The sequence below is a fragment of the Tachysurus fulvidraco genome, chromosome 21 (genome assembly GCF_022655615.1).
Source record: "Tachysurus fulvidraco isolate hzauxx_2018 chromosome 21, HZAU_PFXX_2.0, whole genome shotgun sequence".
NCBI classification, from domain to species: domain Eukaryota; kingdom Metazoa; phylum Chordata; class Actinopteri; order Siluriformes; family Bagridae; genus Tachysurus; species Tachysurus fulvidraco.
The window spans coordinates 9669426-9691044 of NC_062538.1; the positions used below are offsets into that span (position 1 = coordinate 9669426).

The 21619-nt window shown below is 41.3% G+C and overlaps 3 protein-coding genes across 3 annotated transcripts; 2 read left to right on the plus strand and 1 right to left on the minus strand.

The window, feature by feature from the left end:
- Positions 1 to 1090: 1090 nt before the first annotated feature.
- Positions 1091 to 10652, minus strand: kif20a (kinesin family member 20A). Its single transcript, XM_027139927.2, has 19 exons — positions 10495 to 10652; positions 9632 to 9794; positions 9183 to 9275; positions 8915 to 9034; positions 8559 to 8697; positions 8267 to 8442; positions 8017 to 8107; positions 7672 to 7881; positions 7206 to 7317; positions 5228 to 5293; positions 4827 to 4970; positions 4528 to 4696; positions 4301 to 4441; positions 4007 to 4146; positions 3649 to 3751; positions 3211 to 3475; positions 2921 to 3000; positions 2551 to 2688; positions 1091 to 2452 (listed from the first exon to the last, which is right to left on the minus strand). Exons 2-19 carry the CDS (start codon positions 9779 to 9781, stop codon positions 2117 to 2119), a joined length of 2673 nt encoding a protein of 890 aa, XP_026995728.2. The 5' UTR covers positions 9782 to 9794; positions 10495 to 10652; the 3' UTR covers positions 1091 to 2116.
- Positions 10653 to 11772: 1120 nt separating this feature from the next.
- On the plus strand, positions 11773 to 16621 carry LOC113638612 (arylsulfatase B). The gene is made up of 8 exons (XM_027139932.2): positions 11773 to 12240; positions 12655 to 12841; positions 13342 to 13532; positions 13680 to 13887; positions 14022 to 14265; positions 14403 to 14473; positions 14646 to 14813; positions 15317 to 16621. Exons 1-8 carry the CDS (start codon positions 11989 to 11991, stop codon positions 15577 to 15579), a joined length of 1584 nt encoding a protein of 527 aa, XP_026995733.2. The 5' UTR covers positions 11773 to 11988; the 3' UTR covers positions 15580 to 16621.
- A 2299-nt stretch (positions 16622 to 18920) lies between these two features.
- On the plus strand, positions 18921 to 21537 carry LOC113638682 (vimentin beta). Its single transcript, XM_027140090.2, has 3 exons — positions 18921 to 19985; positions 20289 to 20960; positions 21377 to 21537. The coding sequence occupies exons 1-3, from the start codon at positions 19511 to 19513 to the stop codon at positions 21418 to 21420; spliced, it is 1191 nt and encodes a 396-aa protein (XP_026995891.1). The 5' UTR covers positions 18921 to 19510; the 3' UTR covers positions 21421 to 21537.
- Positions 21538 to 21619: the final 82 nt, after the last annotated feature.

Consider the following 21619-nt stretch of genomic DNA (forward strand, 5'->3'; position numbering starts at 1 on the left):
AACTAATTAAGTTAATTGATATCAGGTATATCACATGATTAGCTATAAAAGGGATGTCCTAGAGGAACTGCCTCACAGGTATTCGGATCACGTCACATGCACATGTCCGCTCTAAAGGCTAAAATGTGTGCACAAAGATTGGAATATTTTAAAAACTATGTTCCTCAACGTCAAATTGCAAGGGCTTTGCAAATCTCATCATCTGCAGTGTATAGCATCAAAAGATTTAGAGAAACTGCTGAGGATCTTTATTGGATGCCTGTGGTCTGCGGGCCCTCAGATGGCACTGCATTTGATTGTGTCAATGACATTACTAAATGGGCCCAGGAATACTTCCAGAAACCACTGTTGTAAACGCAATCTAAAATAAAGCTCTATCATGCAAAAAGGAAGCCTTATGTGAACATGGTCCAGAAGTGCCTTCGTGTCCTGTAGGCCAAGGCTCATTTAAAATGAACTGTTTCAAAGTGGAAGTGCGTTCTATGGTCAGGCGAGTCCAAATTTAACAATTAGAAATCGGCAGATGCCGTGTCATCTGGGCTAAAGAGGAGGGAGACCTTCCAGGGTTTTATCAGCGTTCAATGCAAAAGCCAGCATCTCTGATGGTATGGGGTGCAAAATAGCATATGGTATGGGCAGCTTGCATGTTTTGAAAGACACTATAAATGCTGAAAGGTATATAAAGTTTTTAGAGCAACACATGCTCCCCTCAAGACATCTATTTCAGGGAAGGCCTTGTGTATTTCAGCAGGACAATGCAAAACCACTTACTGAAAAAAATATGAAAAACACATCAAAGACGACCACAAACACTTCAACAGCTGGAAACCTAGATCAGGCAAGAATGGAACCAAATTCCAAAACCATAACCACGTTGCCCAGACATCCTCAAAATCCTGCTACAGTCATCAAATTTGAAATGAGCTCGTTTAGTGGATAAAAGTAAAATTTCTCAGTTAACACATCTGTTTATTTATTGTGAATAAAATATTGGCTCGTGTGATTTGAAAGTCTTGTTTTTATTTGATCCAAATTCAGGTTGTTCAAAACTGACGTGTGTGTGTGGATTAAAAACAATCCATACATGTCGTTATCTGTGAATGTGTTTTATTCAATCCACAGCAATCTTTTTATACAGAACTCAAACATGTGCATAAAAATTTGAATACAGGTTTATCGTATGACTGTGTAATTGCTATATAACCAATATATAAATCACACCATACACATGACTGGCAGCATACAAAAATGGTTCATTGCAATATTACAAAATAAAAAGGTATAAAATGCCTCGAGGATGCCCTGTGTAAAAGTGTACATACATAATGCTAGGCTAATTGTGCTAATCTCTTAAAGATATTCTACAGAACAATACAAACTGTGCTGTGTCGATAAAACTTTAAATGTTATTGAACACATTTTTACTCCAGAGACAAAATCAATTTGGCCATATATGTGGAATAAAAGTTTAGTTCAAACTTTACATTAAAAGTCACATTAGTCACTGATTAGCCACAGCTGATTTATTAATGTCTTAACTGGGTGGGTTTTTTTTGGTAGAGAATTTAAAATCCTTTAAATAATAAACCAATAATCTGTCAATGAAGCAGATGAATGATTAAATAAAAATTGTTGTTAAATTGTTAAATAAAAAGTGATGATGGATACAAAATCTTACAAAATATTGTAATATTTACCTTTAGTAGCATGGCACTAATGAGCAGTGAATGAGTAGTAAATTAAGGAAATCCTTGAACAGATTGTTACTGTAAGTAAGGCTTAACAGCAAACTGAATAATAGTTAACAGTATAATGAATTCTCGATATGTGACAGCAATGTACAGTTTAGAACACGTATGTACAGGAAAAACGTGCAGCTCTGTAATCTGCAAAGTTTGGCTAATTAAACATTCTGCTTTACAGGCACAGGTTCCCAACCCTGGTCCTGGAGAACCCTCTGTACACCTACTTCAACCCAGACAGAGTGAGGTGTTAATTAGCCCTATAATTGTTGTGCAAGATTAAAACAGTAGAATGGGATTAGGGTTGTGAAGTAACAACTGACATGCAACTCTTTAATAAAATGTCAGAACAATCAGGAGTGGGGTCGGTGTCTTTAGAACCTGCCCCTGCGTGTGAGGGTGGGGGTAGGTGGGGGAGAGGGTTGGCGTGAGCGCAGTATGCGGGCGTACGGTGTTGAGGTATCTGCTTTTTGTTGAGGCATTTTTCTGTTACGTGATGGTGTGAAGAGACGCAGGAATGCTCGCTTGCCCGGTGGTTGGTTCTCCACCATTGCCACAGCAACACCACAGCCCCGCCTACTGCAGGAGCTAGGGGTTACAGGGCTAGAAGGGGTGAAAGGTCGTTTAAGATCTGCTCGAGTCTCATCTTTAGGATGTAACTGAGCTTTAAGGAGCTGCAGAGTCGAATGAAGCTCCATCAGCATCTGATCCTGAAACACACAGCATGAGTACAGTTCCTGTTTGATGAATGTTGAGTTAGTGGAGTTAAGAGCGGTGTCACAAGCGCATGTGAATATACTGTATGTACCTGTTTGATGAGTGTTGAGTCAGCGGTGTTAAGGGCTGTGCGGAGCTTTTCTCCATCAGTATAATGACAGCACGCTCGCTCTCCAGACTGCAGCCTCAACACCAGAGTTTGCAGATCAGCACGTAACTGCCTCAGAGTCTACACACAGAATGTGTACAACGGGATGAAACTAACGACAGAGTGCATCACCTGCTGTGACCTAAACCTCTCCCTATTCCCTACACTGACAGTACTCTGTAGCACCCAAGTATAAGAAGAAGAAGAGTTAGTGTTCACACTGAGGCTTTAAGCAGTGCAGTATACAGTATTATTGTTAGTCTGCAAGTGTTTGAACATTATTAGAAAACAGGAGCGCCATTTAATTACACACCTTCTGTCCCTCAAGGAGTTTGCGCTCTGCAGTTGCAGTGAGGCTTGAGGTTCCTGGATGATCCTGAAAACGCTTCAGCTCTGAATAAGATAGAAAGGTGAGATATAGGTGTAAAAAACAGACGTTATGGTGACTGTCATTGTTGAAACAATTTTGGATTTAAAGTTCTAAAAAAGACGATTTTCGACTAAACCATTTATTTATAATGTTGATATGTTAAACAGAAAGCAGACGAGTGTGCAGTGAATACGGACTGATTTTCCCTTAGTCTGACGTGTGTGGCAATTTACCAAGTGTTTTGAGTGTAAGCTCTGTTTGTTTGAGATCAAGGTCAGCTCTGCACTGCTCCAGGTCAGCTTTAACTTGTGCTAATTCAGCTTTGGTGCTTTCCAACTCTGCATATTCATGCTGGCTGCTGCGATTGTGTGATGAAGCTATGCGCCGAGATCGCCGAGGTCCGTCACAGTCCACCAGCGACGGAAAAATAGAAGCTGTACTTCGTCCCTCATTTTCTCTCAGGGCTGCACTGAGCTCTTGGATCTGATCATCTTTCTCCTGAAAACACATGGTTGTTTTTTTAAGGACATTTTGAAGAACCCAAATAAAACTAAACTGAGTAATCCTAAATATCACTGTACTAACAGTTCACATTGAGACTACAGCTCCATTGAGTACACATTTAGTCTATAGGAAATAATGATCATCTGGTCATAGAAACAGTGTCTTACCTCCAGCTGCTGACTGTAGTAGTTCTTTAAGCTGCTCTTCAGGTTGTTGATTTTGTTCTCACACCGAGTCTCCATCAGCTCTCGCTCGTTCTCCATCGTCTCACTGAAATCAGAGAGAGACACAGGACTGTTTAGTGCAGCATGCGTCATTCCACATTTACCGTGTTCATGATGTGAGACATACATTTCTATTCTACACTATATATTACTGTTTAATGACTGATCTCACCCCACAAACAGCTGCACACTTCCTGCATCATCAATACACCACCTCTATTCATCTGGATGTTTGTCTGTCTGTCCATCTACTTCTCTCATTTTAATGGGTATTAAGATTTACAGTGTGTGTGTTTGTTACCTGAAATCAAGTTGCATACGGTTGATGACCTCCATCATCTCTGTAAACACCTGCTCCCTGATTTTCAGCTCCAGCTCGTCTTTCTCTTGCTGCTGACGGAGGACCTCTCGTTTTAAAATATTAATCGCCTTTAACAGAGCCTGCGCACAAAAAGTAAATGTAATTTGCGAGATTAAAAAGGAATTCCTGCATGCTAATTTGTTACAATCATTAACACTGGGAATTCTCAACCGATCAGTAATTCAGTAGTCTATTGCAAAGATATCCACATGTGCATCAGTTGCATTCATTTACCTCAGGCTCGAATATGCCATCATCCTCTTCATCACTCTCTTCATCCTCCTCCATCAGGGTGTTGTCCGCATGGGCCAAGTCATCACGCAGCATGGAGAGGATGTAGGCCACTCGACTCTTAGAGGCAGGACCATGGACCAACTAGAACATAAATATTATCACAAAATGAGTGTGTGTGTGGAACTTGTGTGGTGATGACAGAACGAGAAGTCTTGCAAAGTGAGTACTTGTGTTGCGATGGCAGAGAACTTAAGGGCATGCAGTGTCTCATCGTAGTTGGAACTGCAGGAATTAATGTTGACCATCATGCAGGCATGTCCGTGTCCCGAGAAGAAACTCTGCAGTACTCGGGTTAGTTTACTGTCTCGGAAAGGGACGACCTGCGCCGGGCGCTGCCTACAACACAGTCGACAGACTTATTACTCATGATGAACATTGCAATAATGAACTACTCAGGGGTCAGTGCTAACACACGAACCACTCATGACGAGTAGCACACTAATTATTGTGTAGTTTGTACACTCACCTATAAGTCTGGTTGTGTCTCATTGCGCTGATGCAACGTCCCAGTGTGAGCAAAGAAGTGTTAATGTTGTTCGCCTCCTTCATCCGCTCTCCATTCTGCTGATCTTTACAGCGCTCAGAACCAGCCAGGTCGCACACACACAACCTGTAACACCACACACACACAGACATTAGTATCTTTGTATACTAATAAGTAAAGGTGATTCAGTCGACGTCTGTGCCAACGAACCTACATAATTATACACTTAAACTCAGCATTCAAAATTAAATCTGTTTATTTATTTCAAATATTTTGGCAGGGAAAAAAAAAATCTATGGATAAGTTCTAGATATAGTGCAGTTTATTCTGAAATTCTCTCACAAACATTGACAGATTTGCTAACGTATGGTGGTGTAACTCACTCGCTGATGTGTGTGCCACCCGCTTCTGGCTGGATATGCAGCAATCTCACAGTAAACACACTGTGACTGAAACACAAACACAGATCACAAGTATGTAAAAAAGCAAGGTATCAATTTATTCTATGTGATTCTGCAACTGATAAAAAAAATTGCATCTTTAATAAATCAGTTTGTCCAGACTCTTTATCTGCATCACACTTTAAGGTTCTGATTGGCTTTGCATGTGTGTGTGTTTGTGTGTGTGGGTTCGCGCATGCACACCTGCGGCTAGAGTTGTGTTTGAGGTGTGTGTGTGTACCTGCGGCTGGAGTTGTGGTTGTGGTGTATGTGTATGTGTGTACCTGCGGCTGGAGTTGTGGTTGTGGTGTGTGTGTACCTGTGGCTGGAGTTGTGGTTGTGGTGTGTGTGTGTGTGTGTGTGTACCTGTGGCTGGAGTTGTGGTTGTGGTGTGTGTGTACCTGTGGCTGGAGTTGTGGTTGTGGTGTGTGTGTGTGTGTGTGTGCCTGTGGCTGGAGTTGTGGTGTGTGTTTGTGTACCTGTGGCTGGAGTTGTGGTGTGTGTGTGTGTGTGTGTGTGTGTGTGTGTGTGTGCGTGTGTACCTGCGGCTGGAGTTGTGGTTGTGGTGTGTGTGTGTACCTGTGGCTGGAGTTGTGGTGTGTGTGTACCTGTGGCTGGAGTTGTGGTGTGTGTGTGTGTGTGTACCTGTGGCTGGAGTTGTGGTGTGTGTGTGTGTGTGTGTGTGTGTGTGTGTGTGTGTGTGTGTGTGTGTGTGTGTGTGTGTGTATGTACCTGTGGCTGGAGTTGTGGTGTGTGTGTGTGTACCTGTGGCTGGAGTTGTGGTGTGTGTGTGTGTACCTGTGGCTGGAGTTGTGGTGTGTGTGTGTGTACCTGCGGCTGGAGTTGTGGTGTGTGTGTGTGTGTGTGTACCTGTGGCTGGAGTTGTGGTTTGTGTGTGTGTGTGTGTACCTGCGGCTGGAGTTGTGGTTGTGGTGTGTGTGTGTGTGTGTGTACCTGCGGCTGGAGTTGTGGTTGTGGTTGTGGTGTGTGTGTGTGTGTGTACCTGCGGCTGGAGTTGTGGTTGTGGTGTGTGTGTGTGTATACCTGCGGCTGGAGTTGTGGTTGTGGTGTGTGTACCTGCGGCTGGAGTTGTGGTTGTGGTGTGTGTGTATGTGTGTGTGTACCTGCGGCTGGAGTTGTGGTTGTGGTGTGTGTGTGTACCTGCGGCTGGAGTTGTGGTTGTAGTGTGTGTGTGTGTGTGTGTGTACCTGCGGCTGGAGTTGTGGTGTGTGTGTGTGTACCTGCGGCTGGAGTTGTGGTTGTGGTGTGTGTGTACCTGCGGCTGGAGTTGTGGTTGTAGTGTGTGTGTGTACCTGCGGCTGGAGTTGTGGTTGTGGTGTGTGTGTATGCGTGTGTGTGTATACCTGCGGCTGGAGTTGTGGTTGTGGTGTGTGTGTGTGTACCTGCGGCTGGAGTTGTGGTTGTGGTGTGTGTGTATGTGTGTGTGTATACCTGCGGCTGGAGTTGTGGTTGTGGTGTGTGTACCTGCGGCTGGAGTTGTGGTTGTGGTGTGTGTGTATGTGTGTGTGTACCTGCGGCTGGAGTTGTGGTTGTGGTGTGTGTGTGTGTACCTGCGGCTGGAGTTGTGGTTGTGGTGTGTGTGTGTGTGTACCTGCGGCTGGAGTTGTGGTTGTGGTGTGTGTGTGTGTGTACCTGCGGCTGGAGTTGTGGTTGTGGTGTGTGTGTATGCGTGTGTGTGTATACCTGCGGCTGGAGTTGTGGTTGTGGTGTGTGTGTGTGTGTACCTGCGGCTGGAGTTGTGGTTGTGGTGTGTGTGTATGTGTGTGTGTACCTGCGGCTGGAGTTGTGGTTGTGGTGTGTGTGTATGTGTGTGTGTACCTGCGGCTGGAGTTGTGGTTGTGGTGTGTGTGTGTACCTGCGGCTGGAGTTGTGGTTGTGGTGTGTGTGTGTGTGTGTGTACCTGCGGCTGGAATTGTGGTTGTGGTGTGTGCTGGCAAAGCTCTGGTTGTTCCGCCCGACAATGAGCACTCGCCATGCCTCATCAGCACTGCGTACATTCACCCAGGTCAGATCTACACACCACACAACAAATCATTAACACGTTCAACAAAACACACTTTCAGAAACACAAGTAAGCAGAAGACCCCGAACTCCATGTATACTTTGTGAAACTGACTAGACTGGAGAAGTTCAGTTGTTTCTTAAAAAGAGGCTGCAGTGACAAATTAGATTACAAATTAGACAAACAGTCCGGCTGTGCAAATAAAATCCCACCAAAAAAGTGATGATAAATAATATTCACAAGAATGTGAACACACTGTCCTGTAGGTGATGAATTCTCTCATGTGGTAAAGTCCTGTGCAGGACACTTTAATTTAATCATGTTCAAAAGGTTATATGCAGATACTCTGTGTGTGCATGTGCACCTTTGACATAGACGTTGCCATGCTTGTCATCACTCAACCTCAGTGTATTCCTCTTCTGTTTGTGATGAGACATAGGTGGTTCCAGCAGATCATAAACAAACTCGTTATAAATCTCGTAAAATGAAACCCAGACGCTGTACTGCAGCGTTTTATCCACAGTGACATCACCAACAGCCACTCCGTCTATGTCCACACACACACCGTCTGAGTCTGCAACACAGCAGTGTGAGGTTAGGATACACAAACACACAAGGACAAACTAGAGTTCAGATAAATAAACCTGATTACAGTGTTCAACTTTAGCACGTTTAAGATGCGTCTCTATTCCAAATGTGTGTGTCTCACCTTCCAGTCGTGTGATGGCTGAAAGCCCACTGATCCCACTGTCCCAACTAATACTTGCACTAGCACCCCCACGTTGCCTACACACCTCCTCCTGAAACAAACACCACAAATCACATTAATTCACTTTACACATAAACACAACAGTCAAACAGGCTTAATACTGGATGTGTGAACCGAGGAGATTAAAGAGACATGTTACACCAGCTGGAGCACTGTGGTGTTGTTAGCCCTGCCCCATAAGGGCACGTACCTCTCGCAGCAGAGCGTTGCGTTTGTCCTCCTCGGTGCGGACCTCTGTATCACTGAGTCGGCGGACCTCCTGCTTGAGAATGGGTTTCAGGTCAGAATGGGGGTAAAGCTGTCCTGCCAGTGCAGTGAACACAGAGACTATAGCTCGAGGGAGTAGACCAGCTTCACCTGCTGAGCCTGCACAGGTACACATAGGACACAGTCATTCAATAACATACTGCTGTCCACACCAATCATCACATCTACTCTAGTGATAACATTGAATTCAGTGTATCTGTATGTGTGTGTTTTACCCTGAATAGTGTAGGTCTTGCCCGAGTTTGTCACTCCGTACGTGTAGAGAAGCCGATTCTCTCCATGAAGGACATCCCGAACCATCTCCTTCATCACCTGATCATACACTTCCTGTTGAGATGCTGCTTCCCTGAAAATCTACACACACACACACACACACTACTGAACACAGTGCAGTATTACAAGAAATGAACAGCAATGTAGGTTTGTGTATTAAAAGATGTATACTGTGTATACTCTGTGATGTATACAATCAATTTTGTGAGCTGATCAGGATGAAGAATAAATGCAGTAAACACATCATTGATCCTAAGACACAGTGACAACAGATTTTGATGTGTGCATGTGTGTATACCCTTGAGAAGGTGAACTTGTGTACACTATGTGACACTCCTCTCTCTGCACTCTTCATGCTGTGGGAGTCTTTAGGGGCCTTCAGGATTAGTGTGTCTTCACTCTGCACACACACAGAGCCCTGCATGTGCACACACTATGTTAAAAACTTCAAAAAGCACAATATAGATCACACATGTCCATATATACACATTACAGTGATGTTTCACACACACATCTCATTAGATTAACTTGTATAATAATATTGTTTGTGTGGGTAAAAAAGTGACCTGATCTTCTCCACGCTGTCTCTCTGCATCTGTAAGAGGACGAACACGCAGAAACACCTGCAGCTTCTCCTCCATGCGCTCACCTCTGCTCAACTACATTCACACACACGTGCACACACACACACTCACTGTATTATACTTGTGTAATTGGGCAGGGGAATTCAGCCTTTTCTGCAAAGACCCAGAATAGCAATATTTTCAAACCACCAAACAGATGTCACATCTTATACCCATTGTTTAATCAATTTAGTCTTCATTTAGTTAACAGGTGCGAATACAAGTTTGAAATAAAAACCTGCAGCCACACTAGGCCTTTTGGGTCAGTTTGATCATCCATGCTGTATGGAGTGTACGGAACACAGTTGCAAAACTAAACCATCATAGCCTGACTCATACAGACCTACTATTGTGCGTAAGCAATAGGCACATATAGTATGTGCATGTCTAACCTGCTGGGTGTGTGTTTCTGCAGATCCAATGACTGACAGCTCTGTAATTGGAGCTTGGAGTCGTCTGGCATGTGTGTGACTGCCCAGATCAGCCGCCGTCGACTCCAACACACACTCCTCCTCATCAGACACATACCCTGGTGCACTCATCTCAAACACACACCTGCAAACACACAATAATATCTATATGGGTTACTCTTATTCTATATAAACTAACACTAAACACTTACACTATCGATTACATTAACTTTACTAGCATGACCGGAGGCATTTACATTGCGTAAAAAATGAGAACTGTTTTTGTTTGTTTGTTTTTGTTTTAATGAAATAGGGTCATATCAGCAAGTGTTCGTATAGAATGCTCAAGATAATAAGCAATACATTAATAATAATGACATTTAATTAATAGTTATACCTATTAGTTCATTTCAACGGTATCCACCCTACAAGTCTCTGCGAATGACTTGTTACTACTGAAACAAGAAGGTTGTTCATTTAAACCTGTGGTTTGTAGGTGCACTGAATAAAAGATGTATTAAATTAAAAATGTACAGAGCTGTGCCCACAGAAAATGACTCAACATCTGACCAATGCAGAAAGCACAAGCAGTGTGTATAAATATGTATGTAAAAATAAATATGTTCATAGATTTAAAGGTAATTTGGTTGTCTTTAAAACCGACCCACAATTACCTGGTCAGCACAGATGAGCTTTATAAACTCACGTAACAGTTTTAAAAGCAAATAAAGTCCTCTTTTCAACGAAAAATGTAATAAAGCATAAACAGAGATAAGCTAATCATGCTAACCGCTAGCGACTCTTTTAGATTATTTGATAACAGCTGTTTGATTAACCAGTCTTACCTTTCTCTGTAACTCCTTTGCAAAAAAAAACAACAGAGAATTCGATGTATTTATGAATGTTTTTCTTGACACGTTAAGTGAATCTATCCTACACTACACTACTGAACCGAACACGAAACGACACCACATTCAAACCTCGCGCTCCAGTCACTCCACCAATCACAGAAGCCGAAGTTCAGCCAATCAGATGTGACATCGCGAACAACGCGGCTCATGATTGGTGCAAATCGGGTACGTTGATAAACACGGAGTAAATATAAACGTGTGGCGATGTTCCCTTTATAAATAGCTATAAACGCATCATGTGTCTGATACAGGTTATAGACCAGGAACGCGTTTTGCAGCGTTACAAGTGTAACAAAATGTTCTCTTGATCGTTACACAAATGTAATTTATTACACAAATCAAGCTATGTAAATAGTGTTTGTATGTCTCTGTTTATTTGTTAGTGCAGTGATCAAACCCACGGGATCCCAGAAATACAAAATATCACAGCAGTGATTCAGTGTGTGGATGTGTTGAGACTAATTAATCACACATTGCATAACAAGACAAACCGGTTTAAAAACGTTTCGACTGCTTACTTTTACTGATGGTGAGACAAAACAATGATAAGTTAAAAGACGGTTAAAAGAAGCTATAGGACATTAATTAAGATCTGTTTCATATAATAAACAAATACTAAATAATTTTGTTCTAATATATGCATTAGTCCTGCTTTCCTTTCGAGTGCATATCTCATTATTAAGACCAACTACTACTAATAATAAAAACAATAATTACAATTATTATTAATATTATTATTATTATATACTGATTATTTTATTCTTCTTCTTCTTCTTCTTCTTCTTCTTCTTCTTCTTCTTGTTCTTATTATTATTATCATTGTTGTTGTTGTTGTTGTTGTTGTTGTTGTTGTTGTTGTCATTATTCATTCATTCATTCATTTTCTACCGCTTATTCGAACTTCTCGGGTCACGGGGAGCCTGTGGTCTCAGGCGTCATCGGGCATCGAGGCAGGATACACCCTGGACGGAGTGCCAACCCATCACAGGGCACACACACTCTGTGTTGTCATTATTATTATTATTATTATTATTATTATTATTATTATTATTATTGTTGTTGTTGTTGTTGTTGTTGTTATTGTGATTATTATTATTATTCTCCTGCTTCTTATTGCTCTTATTATTATTATTATTATTATTATTATTATTATAATTTTGAGTGTATATTTTTTACTCAAACATAAATACTTCCGTAAATGAGACCGTGTGACAAAATCACGTGACAGCTCCTTTGGCGTTTGATTTTTTTTCGGAAGTTGTAGTGCTGGTGCTGCAACTGCGGGTTAAACGGAACAGAGTGAAGTATTAGATTTACCGTAATCCCATGCAACGCTAATTAGAGATTAGTGCTGTGGACAGAAGCGGACGTGTGTGTGTGTGTGTGTGTGCGCAGCTGAAGAGTTGTCGTCTTTATTTTGGTGAAGCGATGATGAATGCGTTAATAATTCCGCTGTATCTGTGGTGTGTGTGTGGACTGTATGTGCATTGTCGATCTCCTCCTAACGTGGTATTTATACTGGCTGATGATATGGGCTTTCATGATGTGGGTTATCACGGATCTGAGATTAAAACCCCTGTACTGGACCGTCTCAGCGCTGCAGGCGTCCGACTGGAGAACTACTATGTCCAACCACTGTGTACTCCATCCAGGAACCAGCTACTGACAGGAAGATACCAAGTATACTCTCTCTCTCTCTCTCTCTCTCTCACTCTCTCTCTCTCTCTCTCTCTCTCTCTCTCACTCTCCCCTCGTCCGTCTGTGTGTCTCTCTCTTAAACTTCTGATCTCCTGGGATTCTTAATCACAGGTTTACACAAAATGGTCCCCAACAACAAAAATACTGAGTGAGTGATAGTTCTGTGGGTAAAGCTAAAAAGTTAAAGTTAAAAAAAATTGAACCTTGAAGTGGGTGGTCTATAACAGGAGAACACCACACTGGGTTCCACACCTGCCAGCCAAAGACAGTAATCTGAGACTATCATGGGTGCAGATGTTTGATGTGAACATTAACTGAAGCTCTGTGTGTGTGTGTGTGTGTGTGTGTGTGTGTGTGTGTGTGTGTGTGTGTGTGTGTGTGTGTGTGTGTGTGTAGATCCACACTGGTATGCAACATCAAATTATATGGCCGTGTCAGCCATACTGTGTTCCCCTAGATGAGAAGCTGCTGCCAGAACTGATGGTGGAGGCTGGTTACTCCACCCACATGGTGGGCAAGTGGCACCTGGGCATGTACCGGAGGGAGTGTCTGCCCACCCGCAGAGGCTTCCAGTCCTACTTTGGTGGGTCGGCATTGATTTAGCTCTTCACTTCATTACACGTCATGCCCACAGAGGCTTGTAGATTTGGTGTGAAATCGGTGTGGTAGGGGCCCAGTCTCATTTTTTCCATAGGGCCCAAAATTGCTAGTGGCGCCCCTGCCCTTTAATATTACGCTGAGATTCTGAAACAATTTAAACACATATGGCATTTTACTTTTGTCCCTCTGTACCTGATCCTTGTTGACTTCCTGTTTCTGTGTCTGATTCTGTCCATTTCCTGATATCACCAGTTCACAGTGAAAACTTATGTATGTCGCTCTGCATAAGGGCATCTGCCAAATGCTGTAAATGTAAATGTAAAACTTAGTGTTAATTATCTTAGATTCACCTCACAGATTTATATTGATTTTAAGTATCAAAATATATGTTTAAAAGATGAAAATTGTTTCATTTCTTAATCGTATTTTATGTTGTGTAATTGTTTTTATTGTGTATATTTTTGTGTGTAACCTGTTTTGCAGGTTATTTGACAGGATCAGAGGATTATTACACTCATGAGCGCTGTAGCTTCATCACACCACTGAATGTCACACGCTGTGCTCTGGACCTTCGGGACGGCGAGGAAACAGCACAGACGTACAACAAACTGTATTCTACTGAACTCTTCACACACCGAGCAGTCAACATCATACTCAAGCACAACACACAGAAGGTAATCCTTCACACACACTTATTTTTCTCTCAATGGTGGTTTGCTTTTCAGTTTTTGTTCCTATATGTGATTCTGCACAGTGTACTCTGTAGTATGTAGTTTTTAGTGAGAAGAGTGTAGTGAATATTCTGTTGTGTTTTTTTTCAGCCTCTGTTCCTGTACATAGCTCTGCAGGCGGTTCACGCGCCATTACAGGTTCCTGAGCGCTACACCAAACCTTATAGCTTTATTAAAGACACTTCACGCAGGAATTATTCAGGAATGGTGTCTGCTATGGATGAATCCGTAGGGAATATCACTAGGGCACTACAGGATGCAGGCATTTGGAACAACACCATCCTCATCTTCTCTACAGGTACACAAGCATTAATACACTAATATACTTATTTGACCAAAATATACAGCAGACTACTAATACACACAACATAGTGCAGACAACTAATAAATAATAGACACAATAATAAAAATAACAATAATAACAATTTGTAGACAACGGGGGTCAGACGATGTTTGGGGGGAGTAATTGGCCCTTGCGTGGCAGAAAGTGGTCTCTCTGGGAGGGAGGAGTCAAGGGTGTGGCCTTCGTCACTGGACCACTGGTGGAGCAGCCGGGTACTGTGAGCCGAGAACTTATACATGTCTCTGACTGGCTGCCCACAATAGTGGGTGTTGCTGGAGGATCAACCAACGGGACAAAGCCGTTAGATGGTTTTAATGTGTGGGACACTATCAGGTAAATAAAACCTTTTCTTCTTTTTTTCTGTGTTTTCAAAACCAGTGTTTTATTACAGATTCTAAGGTTGTAGCAAATAATATTCTATTCACAGACTTAAACAAGTAATATGACGAATGTGTGTGTGTGTGTGTTAGCAAAGGAAAAGCCTCTCCAAGACAGGAATTGTTACACAACATCGATCCGCTTTACGTTGATGTCGCTCCATGTAAGTGACATAAAAACACAGAAACTTGAAACACTAACAATATTCACCACAATGCATCATATATCAAGCAGTGAAAAACTGAGGAGTGAGACAGGTCAACAGTAAGACAAGTTATCAGTCGATTAGCTCATTTATTATATTTAGGATTTTTCTATCTCGTGTCTGCCTGAAGGTCCAGGAAATGCTTTAGGATCTGAAAAGGAAATGCTCGACTCCCTAATGAAGGACTCGTTAAGGAGAAACTCGTTAAGAACAGGGTCTGTCTCTGTGCCACACTTTAATATCTCCATGCATGCTGCTATTCGCTTCAAGAATTGGAAGCTTCTGACCGGATATCCTGGTAAGTGAGGTGTTAATTATACACACAATTTTCACACAATTTGTCTGTTAGTGTGGTAATGATGTGATATGTTAGTGTAGCAGTGTGTTAATTAGGAATGCAATGAGTAGATGATTTGGCTTCGTTCATCAAAAGGTATTGATCATAATCAATTATTATCGATTAGATATGATTATAAATGGATTAGTATTGAAAAGAGGCAGACATCTGGCATGTAAACAGTTTATATTTTTATACTCCCATATAAATAGGTAGCTTTGTGAATGTCCCATAACTCTGATACTTAAAATAGTCCTTCTGTACATCATCTCTTGTGATTATTGTGAAACAATAGATTTACTCCAGGTTTTGAGCAATTGTGTGTTGGTATGTAAGTTTTAACCCTTGTGATACAAGAAAAAACACACATCAATGCTGTAACAAACATTGCTGTAGCACACCACGTCCATGGTATACTGGTGGGTGTGTTAATGAGTTGACATGGTGTATCAATGTTTGTGTAGGTTGTCCTGTGTGGTTCCCTCGTCCAGGTGAGAAGGAAGGTGGAGTCACAGATGAAACGCCTCCCCTTAAGCAGGTGATGCTGTTTGACATCGACGCTGATCCTCAAGAGAGAAATGAAATTTCCCATCAGCGCCCAGAAATTGTGAACTTCCTGCTAAGGCGGTTAGAACAACTGCAGAAGGGGGCAAAGCCTATCAACTTTCCCCCTGATGACCCCCGCTGTGACCCCCAACAGACTGGCGCCTGGGGGCCATGGCAGTGATCTTTGACTGCAATTAATTTTTCATAAAATAATAATAGTAATAACAACAACAATAATAATAATAATAATAATAATAATAATAATAATAATTTATTATTACTATTATTATTATTATTTTATGAAAACATAATTCAAATAAAATAAATATGTATTAAGGCAACACCAAATAAAAGTCATTAAATCTGTGATGATTCATATAGATAAAGAATTGTGACCAATTTAAAGGTAGGGAGGGCCTGCGTTGTTTGAATGTCCATATTGACAAGACACGCCCCTTTCTGCTCATTGGCTACATGTTATTTTTGTTTTTGTTTTGTTTGGGGGCCCAACGCAGTTTTCTGAAACATTTCTCAAACAACGGAGACCCCACCTTTAATGATGATAATTTATGAAGATAAGTGGGGTTATGGAAGCGATAAGTGAGGATAGCGAGAAAGAAAACTAAATGATAAGTCGTATCTCTAAATTATTCTTGTCATGTTTCATCAGAATGATTATAATGATTCATTTAGAGGAAATCTGAGTCAATAAGGAGTCATCTATCCATATTGGATGAGGTGAGAAGGATTTCTTTAGTTGATCTGTAGGAAAACAGACTTTACTGTACTGAGGTAAATGTATCATGCTTTTGCTCTGCTATAATTACAAAGAGTGCAATTACACTTGAAGATTTGTATTACTCTGATACATTTACATGGTTTATTAATTTGGTTCAATACATTTTAAGATTAACATTTTAGACATATGACATTATAAACGTTAACTAGAATTTACACTGCAGTAACAATCATTATATTATTATGTTAATATTATTAATGTGCTTCACTTCGAGTCCACAGCTATATAGTGCACAAAAAGAGAACTTTTTTAAAGCATATATTAAAGGTATTTATTTTTTTTTAAATATAAAAATTCATAGTATGGCACTCAGACACAATTTTAACCTTTTAACATTTTCTATGGCTTTATTATGATATAATAATAATGTAATGAATAGCATTTATTCAAATTTAACTGATTAAAGAAATATAGGCTTGTCTAATTGTGTTGAGTTACAGAGGTTCATTGTCATTGTGTGTGAGTGATGCTGGTGTTCATTATAACTGCAGTACTGAATTCCACACTGGGCCTTAATCCTCTCTCTCTCTCTCTCTCTCTCTCTCTCTCTCTCTCTCTCTCTCTCTCTCTCTCTCTCTCTCTCTCTCTCTCACACACACACACACACACACACACACACACGCGCGCGCACACATGCACACTGAACAGGATGTGGTTATTTCTGAATAAGAGGTGGAAATGAGGATTACAAAATTAGTGACAAAATACTAAATTGGACTTTAGGCTCACAAACATCTATAAAATTAGTGACAGTCTTAGCTGCATCACATGTTTAAAGTGCACACATCACTAACAGTAATGTTCACATCCAAATCAAACATGAGCTTTAAGATCTCAGTCCAAAATTAAAGTCAACAATTTCAATCAAATCTGTGTTTAGTGAAGGACAACCCAAGCACAGTTGTCTGTAAAATAAACAAAGCATAGACACAGCGTTGGTGAAATAAACACAATACGAGCACAGCGTCGGTGGAAAAAACACATGAGCAGTGTCGGTGAAATAAACACATGAACACAGTGTCGGTGAAATAAGCACAACATGAGCACAGTGTCGGTGAAATAAGCACATGAGCACAGTGTCGGTGAAATAAACAACAAGAGCACAGTGTCGGTGAAATAAGCACAACATGAGCACAGTGTTGGTGAAATAAACACATGAGCACAGTGTCGATGAAATAAGCACAACATGAGCACAGTGTCGGTGAAATAAACACATGAGCACAGTGTCGATGAAATAAACACAACACAAGCACAGTGTCGGTGAAATAAACACATGAACACAGTGTCGGTGAAATAAGCACAACATGAGCACAGTGTCGGTGAAATAAGCACATGAGCACAGTGTCGGTGAAATAAGCACAACATGAGCACAGTGTCGGTGAAATAAACACATGAACACAGTGTCGGTGAAATAAGCACAACATGAGCACAGTGTCAGTGAAATAAACACATGAACACAGTGTCGGTGAAATAAACACAACACGAGCACAGTGTCGGTGAAATAAACACAACATGAGCACAGTGTCTGTGAAATAAACAACACGAGCAGTGTCAGTGAAATAAACACATGAGCACAGTGTCGGTGAAATAAACATGAGCACAGTTTCGGTGAAATAAACAACACAAGCAGTGTCAGTGAAATAAACACATGAGCAGTGTCGGTGAAATAAACACGTGAACACATTTATTTTACAAAATGATTGGGAGTAATTTTGGTTTATTTCACAACCCAAATGCCATAATCGTAAATTTTACCACCCTGAAAGGAAGTGGTGCTTATTTCCCAAACAGGTGGGAGCAGTTCAGGGAGTAGTTAATTCACAGCCCTGATTGAGTGTAGTGTTTTATTTCATTCCCCTTAATCTGTGTAGTGTTATTTCACAACACTGGCCATGGGTCATGTTTAACTCTTGGTGGCAGGAAAGGGATTAGCTGTACATTTTGAATGAATAATCTACTATGTGCCAGTATGGAGAAAATGAACAAGTACATTAGTATACTAGAAAGTGTAGATGATTCTTCAGTGTAAGGAGTAGGGTGATGTTTGGAACACAGCCGGTGATGTGTGTGTGGAATGACAGCACTTCAGTGTGACATTGGTGTATAATGACAGTGCGAGTGGTTTTTAATCTGCCACTGCATCGTGACTCTTGTATTCATTGCTCTCCCATCAGCCTTAATTATGTCGGAGTGGAAACTGGTAGAGAGTCAGACGAACAACACACACTCTTTAACTATATCCAAGTAGGAAAGTCTGAGTCACTGAGGCTCATGTCTGAAATGTCTCAGCATAATCAGTCCCCTGTGGGAGTGACAACACATCTTATTCACTGTGAAGATCATCTTCAAACTCCTCAGTGAATTATAAGTATTTCATTTCTGTAGGTTTTATCACATGGACACAAGCCTGTTGAAGTGCATTGTGAGATTTTATCAGTGCATTACAAGTGCTCTGCATTGTTCTCAGACATGAGTTATGTATGGAATTATTCTTTAGTCAATTGTTAGTCAATGAGATTAATACATTAAATAAGAGTGAAATATTGTGCTCTGATTGGTTCAGGTGTTTAGGTGGTGCTATAACCTTATAATCTATAAGCTAAGATGCATGATTATATTTTGTAGTTACAAGTAAGCAAAGACTCAAAGATGTATTATGAAGACCTTTCTTCCCCAACAATATTACTTTGTTAACGGATTTTAACATAATTTTGCGCCTTCGGTTTTATGTTGTATTAAAGGAAATAACATTTTCAGTGACTTTTCTCAATTTCCAATTTTATTTCTGATGTCTTTTTTGTTTAGGGATATGAATGATTCAAAGATTAAGTCTTTTGAACATCTCTATCTAGTAACTGATGATGTTCCAACATAGTTCACTATGTAGTGAACAGGGTGTGTGTTCCAGTCTCACCATTTCTCTGTTTCTGTCAGAGAGATGCTAGCTAACGTCACTTAAAACAGTCACCTACATAAATGCTATAGTTTATAAGTGTTGCTAGCTCTGTCTCTGTTGTGTAAAAATAGCAGCTGCACAAGCTAAAGTTGCTATGTAGCATGTGGGTGCAATGGCCTTCGCTGTTCTGTTCACTAATGAGACCTCATGGCCATGGAGCTTTCTGAGGAGCGTCATCATCTGCATTTACAGCATGTCAGCGGAGGATGAGACTTTCAGAAGGCTCTGCTACATTCCTGTTTGCTGTATAAAAGACCTAATAGTCCCTCCAGTGGCACACAATCAACCTGCTCAAGCTCAGAAGGACGCTAACCAAGACAGAAAAGCTAGCAGTGCTAAAAACTTCAAAATTCAACCATGAGAGGAAGCTGCTATTCTCAGAAGACTCTAACAGTGAGCGGATCGAGCAGGATGCGGGTCCAGAGCCCTTCTCCAACTCGCTGCAGAGCTTCATCGTCCTCCTCAGTGACACGTGGACGCACTGGTTTCCAAGGAGGTGCCGTGGAGATTGGCACAGAGCTTCATCAGCATCATGCTAATGAGAAAGAGGAGATGCAGATACTTAATGCGCGCTTTGCCGGCTATATTGAGAAAGTCCAGGCTCTGGAGCAGAGGAACGCGGCACTCAGGGAGGAGCTGCAGGTCCTACAAAGTCGATACAAGGTGGGACCAGGGGGACTGGGTGATGAGTATGAGGCCAAATTTAAGGAAATGAAGGACCTGATCGCAGCACTAACGGCTGCGAAAGGAGCGGCTGATATCGAGAGGGGATATGTGGAGGAAGAAGTGGAGCTCTGGACCATGAAGCTGGAGGAAGAGCTTGCACTTAAAGGTGACTCCAAACACTGAGTAGCAATATTTAGCAGGGTGTAATATAATCAGTTACAGCTTGAAATCATTACATTACAGAATTTTGGCATACTGTGCTGTAGACAGAAACTCAAGCTTAATAAACCTAGTGGTGATTTTAATTCTTTTTAAAATAATTATGTAAGAAGCATGACAAATCAGTCAGCTCTCATTTACTGTAGTGTACAAACAAGCATAAGCCAATATTGGGATTTAGAAAATATAAGACAAATTGAACAAAATAAAAAAAAACTAGCTGAAGATAAATGTGGTATTTGGTTCACAGAGGAGGCAGAGATGATTCTGCGTGAATTCCGTGAGGACGTGGACAATGCCACTCTGCAGAAGGCTGACCTGGAGAGACGTGTGGAGCAGTTGGTGGCTGAGATCGAGTTCCTGAAGAAGCTACACAGTGAAGAAGTGGCCGAGCTAATGAAGCAGATCGAAGAATCAAAGGTGACAGTGGAGCTCGACTCAGATCGGCCCGATTTGGCCGCTCACCTGCGCAAGACACGTGCTGACATTGAAGCTGTCGCTGCACGCAACGTCCAGGAGGCTGAAAAGTGGTACAAAGGAAAATTTGACACACTAAAGGAGAGTGCTGTCAAACGTGAAACCCAGATGAGCAGCATGAAAGAAGAGATCAGCACCCTGAGCAGTGAAGTGTCTGAACTGCAGAACCAAATTGATGCCCTTAGGGCCAAAAATGCCGCCCTGGAGCAGCAGCTGGATGACATGGAGATGTCTCACTTGGACAAGGTGTCTGACTTGGAGGCTATCATCGCTCAGCTCGAGAACCAGCTGTGTGAAACCAAGATGGAGATGGCCAAATATCTTGCAGATTACCAGGAGCTGCTTAATATCAAACTCAAGTTAGACGCAGAGATCGCCACCTACAGGAATCTTCTGGAAGGAGAAGAGAAACGACTTGGGATCTCAGTCAGCGAGAGCACGGCAGGTGGGGTCACATGAGATACATTATCCATTCTAATCAATCAATACAAATTCTACTAGACCATACTAATCTAAGTCACTGTTCAAAATGCCTCCTCAGTTTTTATTTGGATGGTTAATGGTTCTAGTGTTGTAAATAGGCTCCACTTGGAAACTTTTGTTTCTTTTCTGAAAAGGTAATATATTATGGTAAGAAATATCTAATTTTCCTTTAGTGTAGAACACAGTCTGTGTGTGTGATGGAGTGGGTCTTTATTGACTCAGTAATTCTAGAAAAAAGAGGGAAACCAGAAATGTGTTTCACAACTAAATATAATGCAGTGTTTTTGTGCATTATTAATAAATTCTGTTCTGCTTTTGTTTTTTCTATTCGTTAATGTTTTACTAAAACAAGTTTGTTTGTTCCTCTTTCTTCTTTAGGAACTTCTGCAGCTCCGTCAGCCGCAGTTGAAGAATCTGCCTAAAACACTTAATCATGCAACATACCCTCATGCACACACACTGACTGCACCATCATTAACTATGCCTCCTGAGATGTCCTTCACCCAAAACCTGCTGTAACTGTGCTGAATACATCTTAATAAAGCTTGACTTGACTGCATTACCGAGTTACTGTGTGGGGTGATTTGGATCAAAACAGTCCAAATGTCTGAGTAATATTTC

What these genes read in the sequence shown, in the direction of transcription:
- LOC113638612 (XM_027139932.2), top strand. Translation starts at nt 11,989, where the DNA reads ATGATGAATGCGTTAATAATTCCGCTGTATCTGTGGTGTGTGTGTGGA. An exon ending in AATGTGTGGGACACTATCAG is followed by an intron (nt 14,266 to 14,402) that starts GTAAATAAAACC and finishes TGTGTGTGTTAG; the next exon opens with CAAAGGAAAAGCCTCTCCAA. An exon ending in TTACGTTGATGTCGCTCCAT is followed by an intron (nt 14,474 to 14,645) that starts GTAAGTGACATA and finishes GTCTGCCTGAAG; the next exon opens with GTCCAGGAAATGCTTTAGGA.
- LOC113638682 (XM_027140090.2), top strand. Translation starts at nt 19,511, where the DNA reads ATGAGAGGAAGCTGCTATTCTCAGAAGACTCTAACAGTGAGCGGATCG. An exon ending in GGAAGAGCTTGCACTTAAAG is followed by an intron (nt 19,986 to 20,288) that starts GTGACTCCAAAC and finishes TTTGGTTCACAG; the next exon opens with AGGAGGCAGAGATGATTCTG. An exon ending in AGTCAGCGAGAGCACGGCAG is followed by an intron (nt 20,961 to 21,376) that starts GTGGGGTCACAT and finishes TTTCTTCTTTAG; the next exon opens with GAACTTCTGCAGCTCCGTCA.
- kif20a (XM_027139927.2), bottom strand. Translation starts at nt 9,781, where the DNA reads ATGAGTGCACCAGGGTATGTGTCTGATGAGGAGGAGTGTGTGTTGGAG. An exon ending in GACAGCGTGGAGAAGATCAG is followed by an intron (nt 9,035 to 9,182) that starts GTCACTTTTTTA and finishes GTGCACATGCAG; the next exon opens with GGCTCTGTGTGTGTGCAGAG. An exon ending in GGTGGCACACACATCAGCGA is followed by an intron (nt 4,971 to 5,227) that starts GTGAGTTACACC and finishes GTGGTGTTACAG; the next exon opens with GTTGTGTGTGTGCGACCTGG.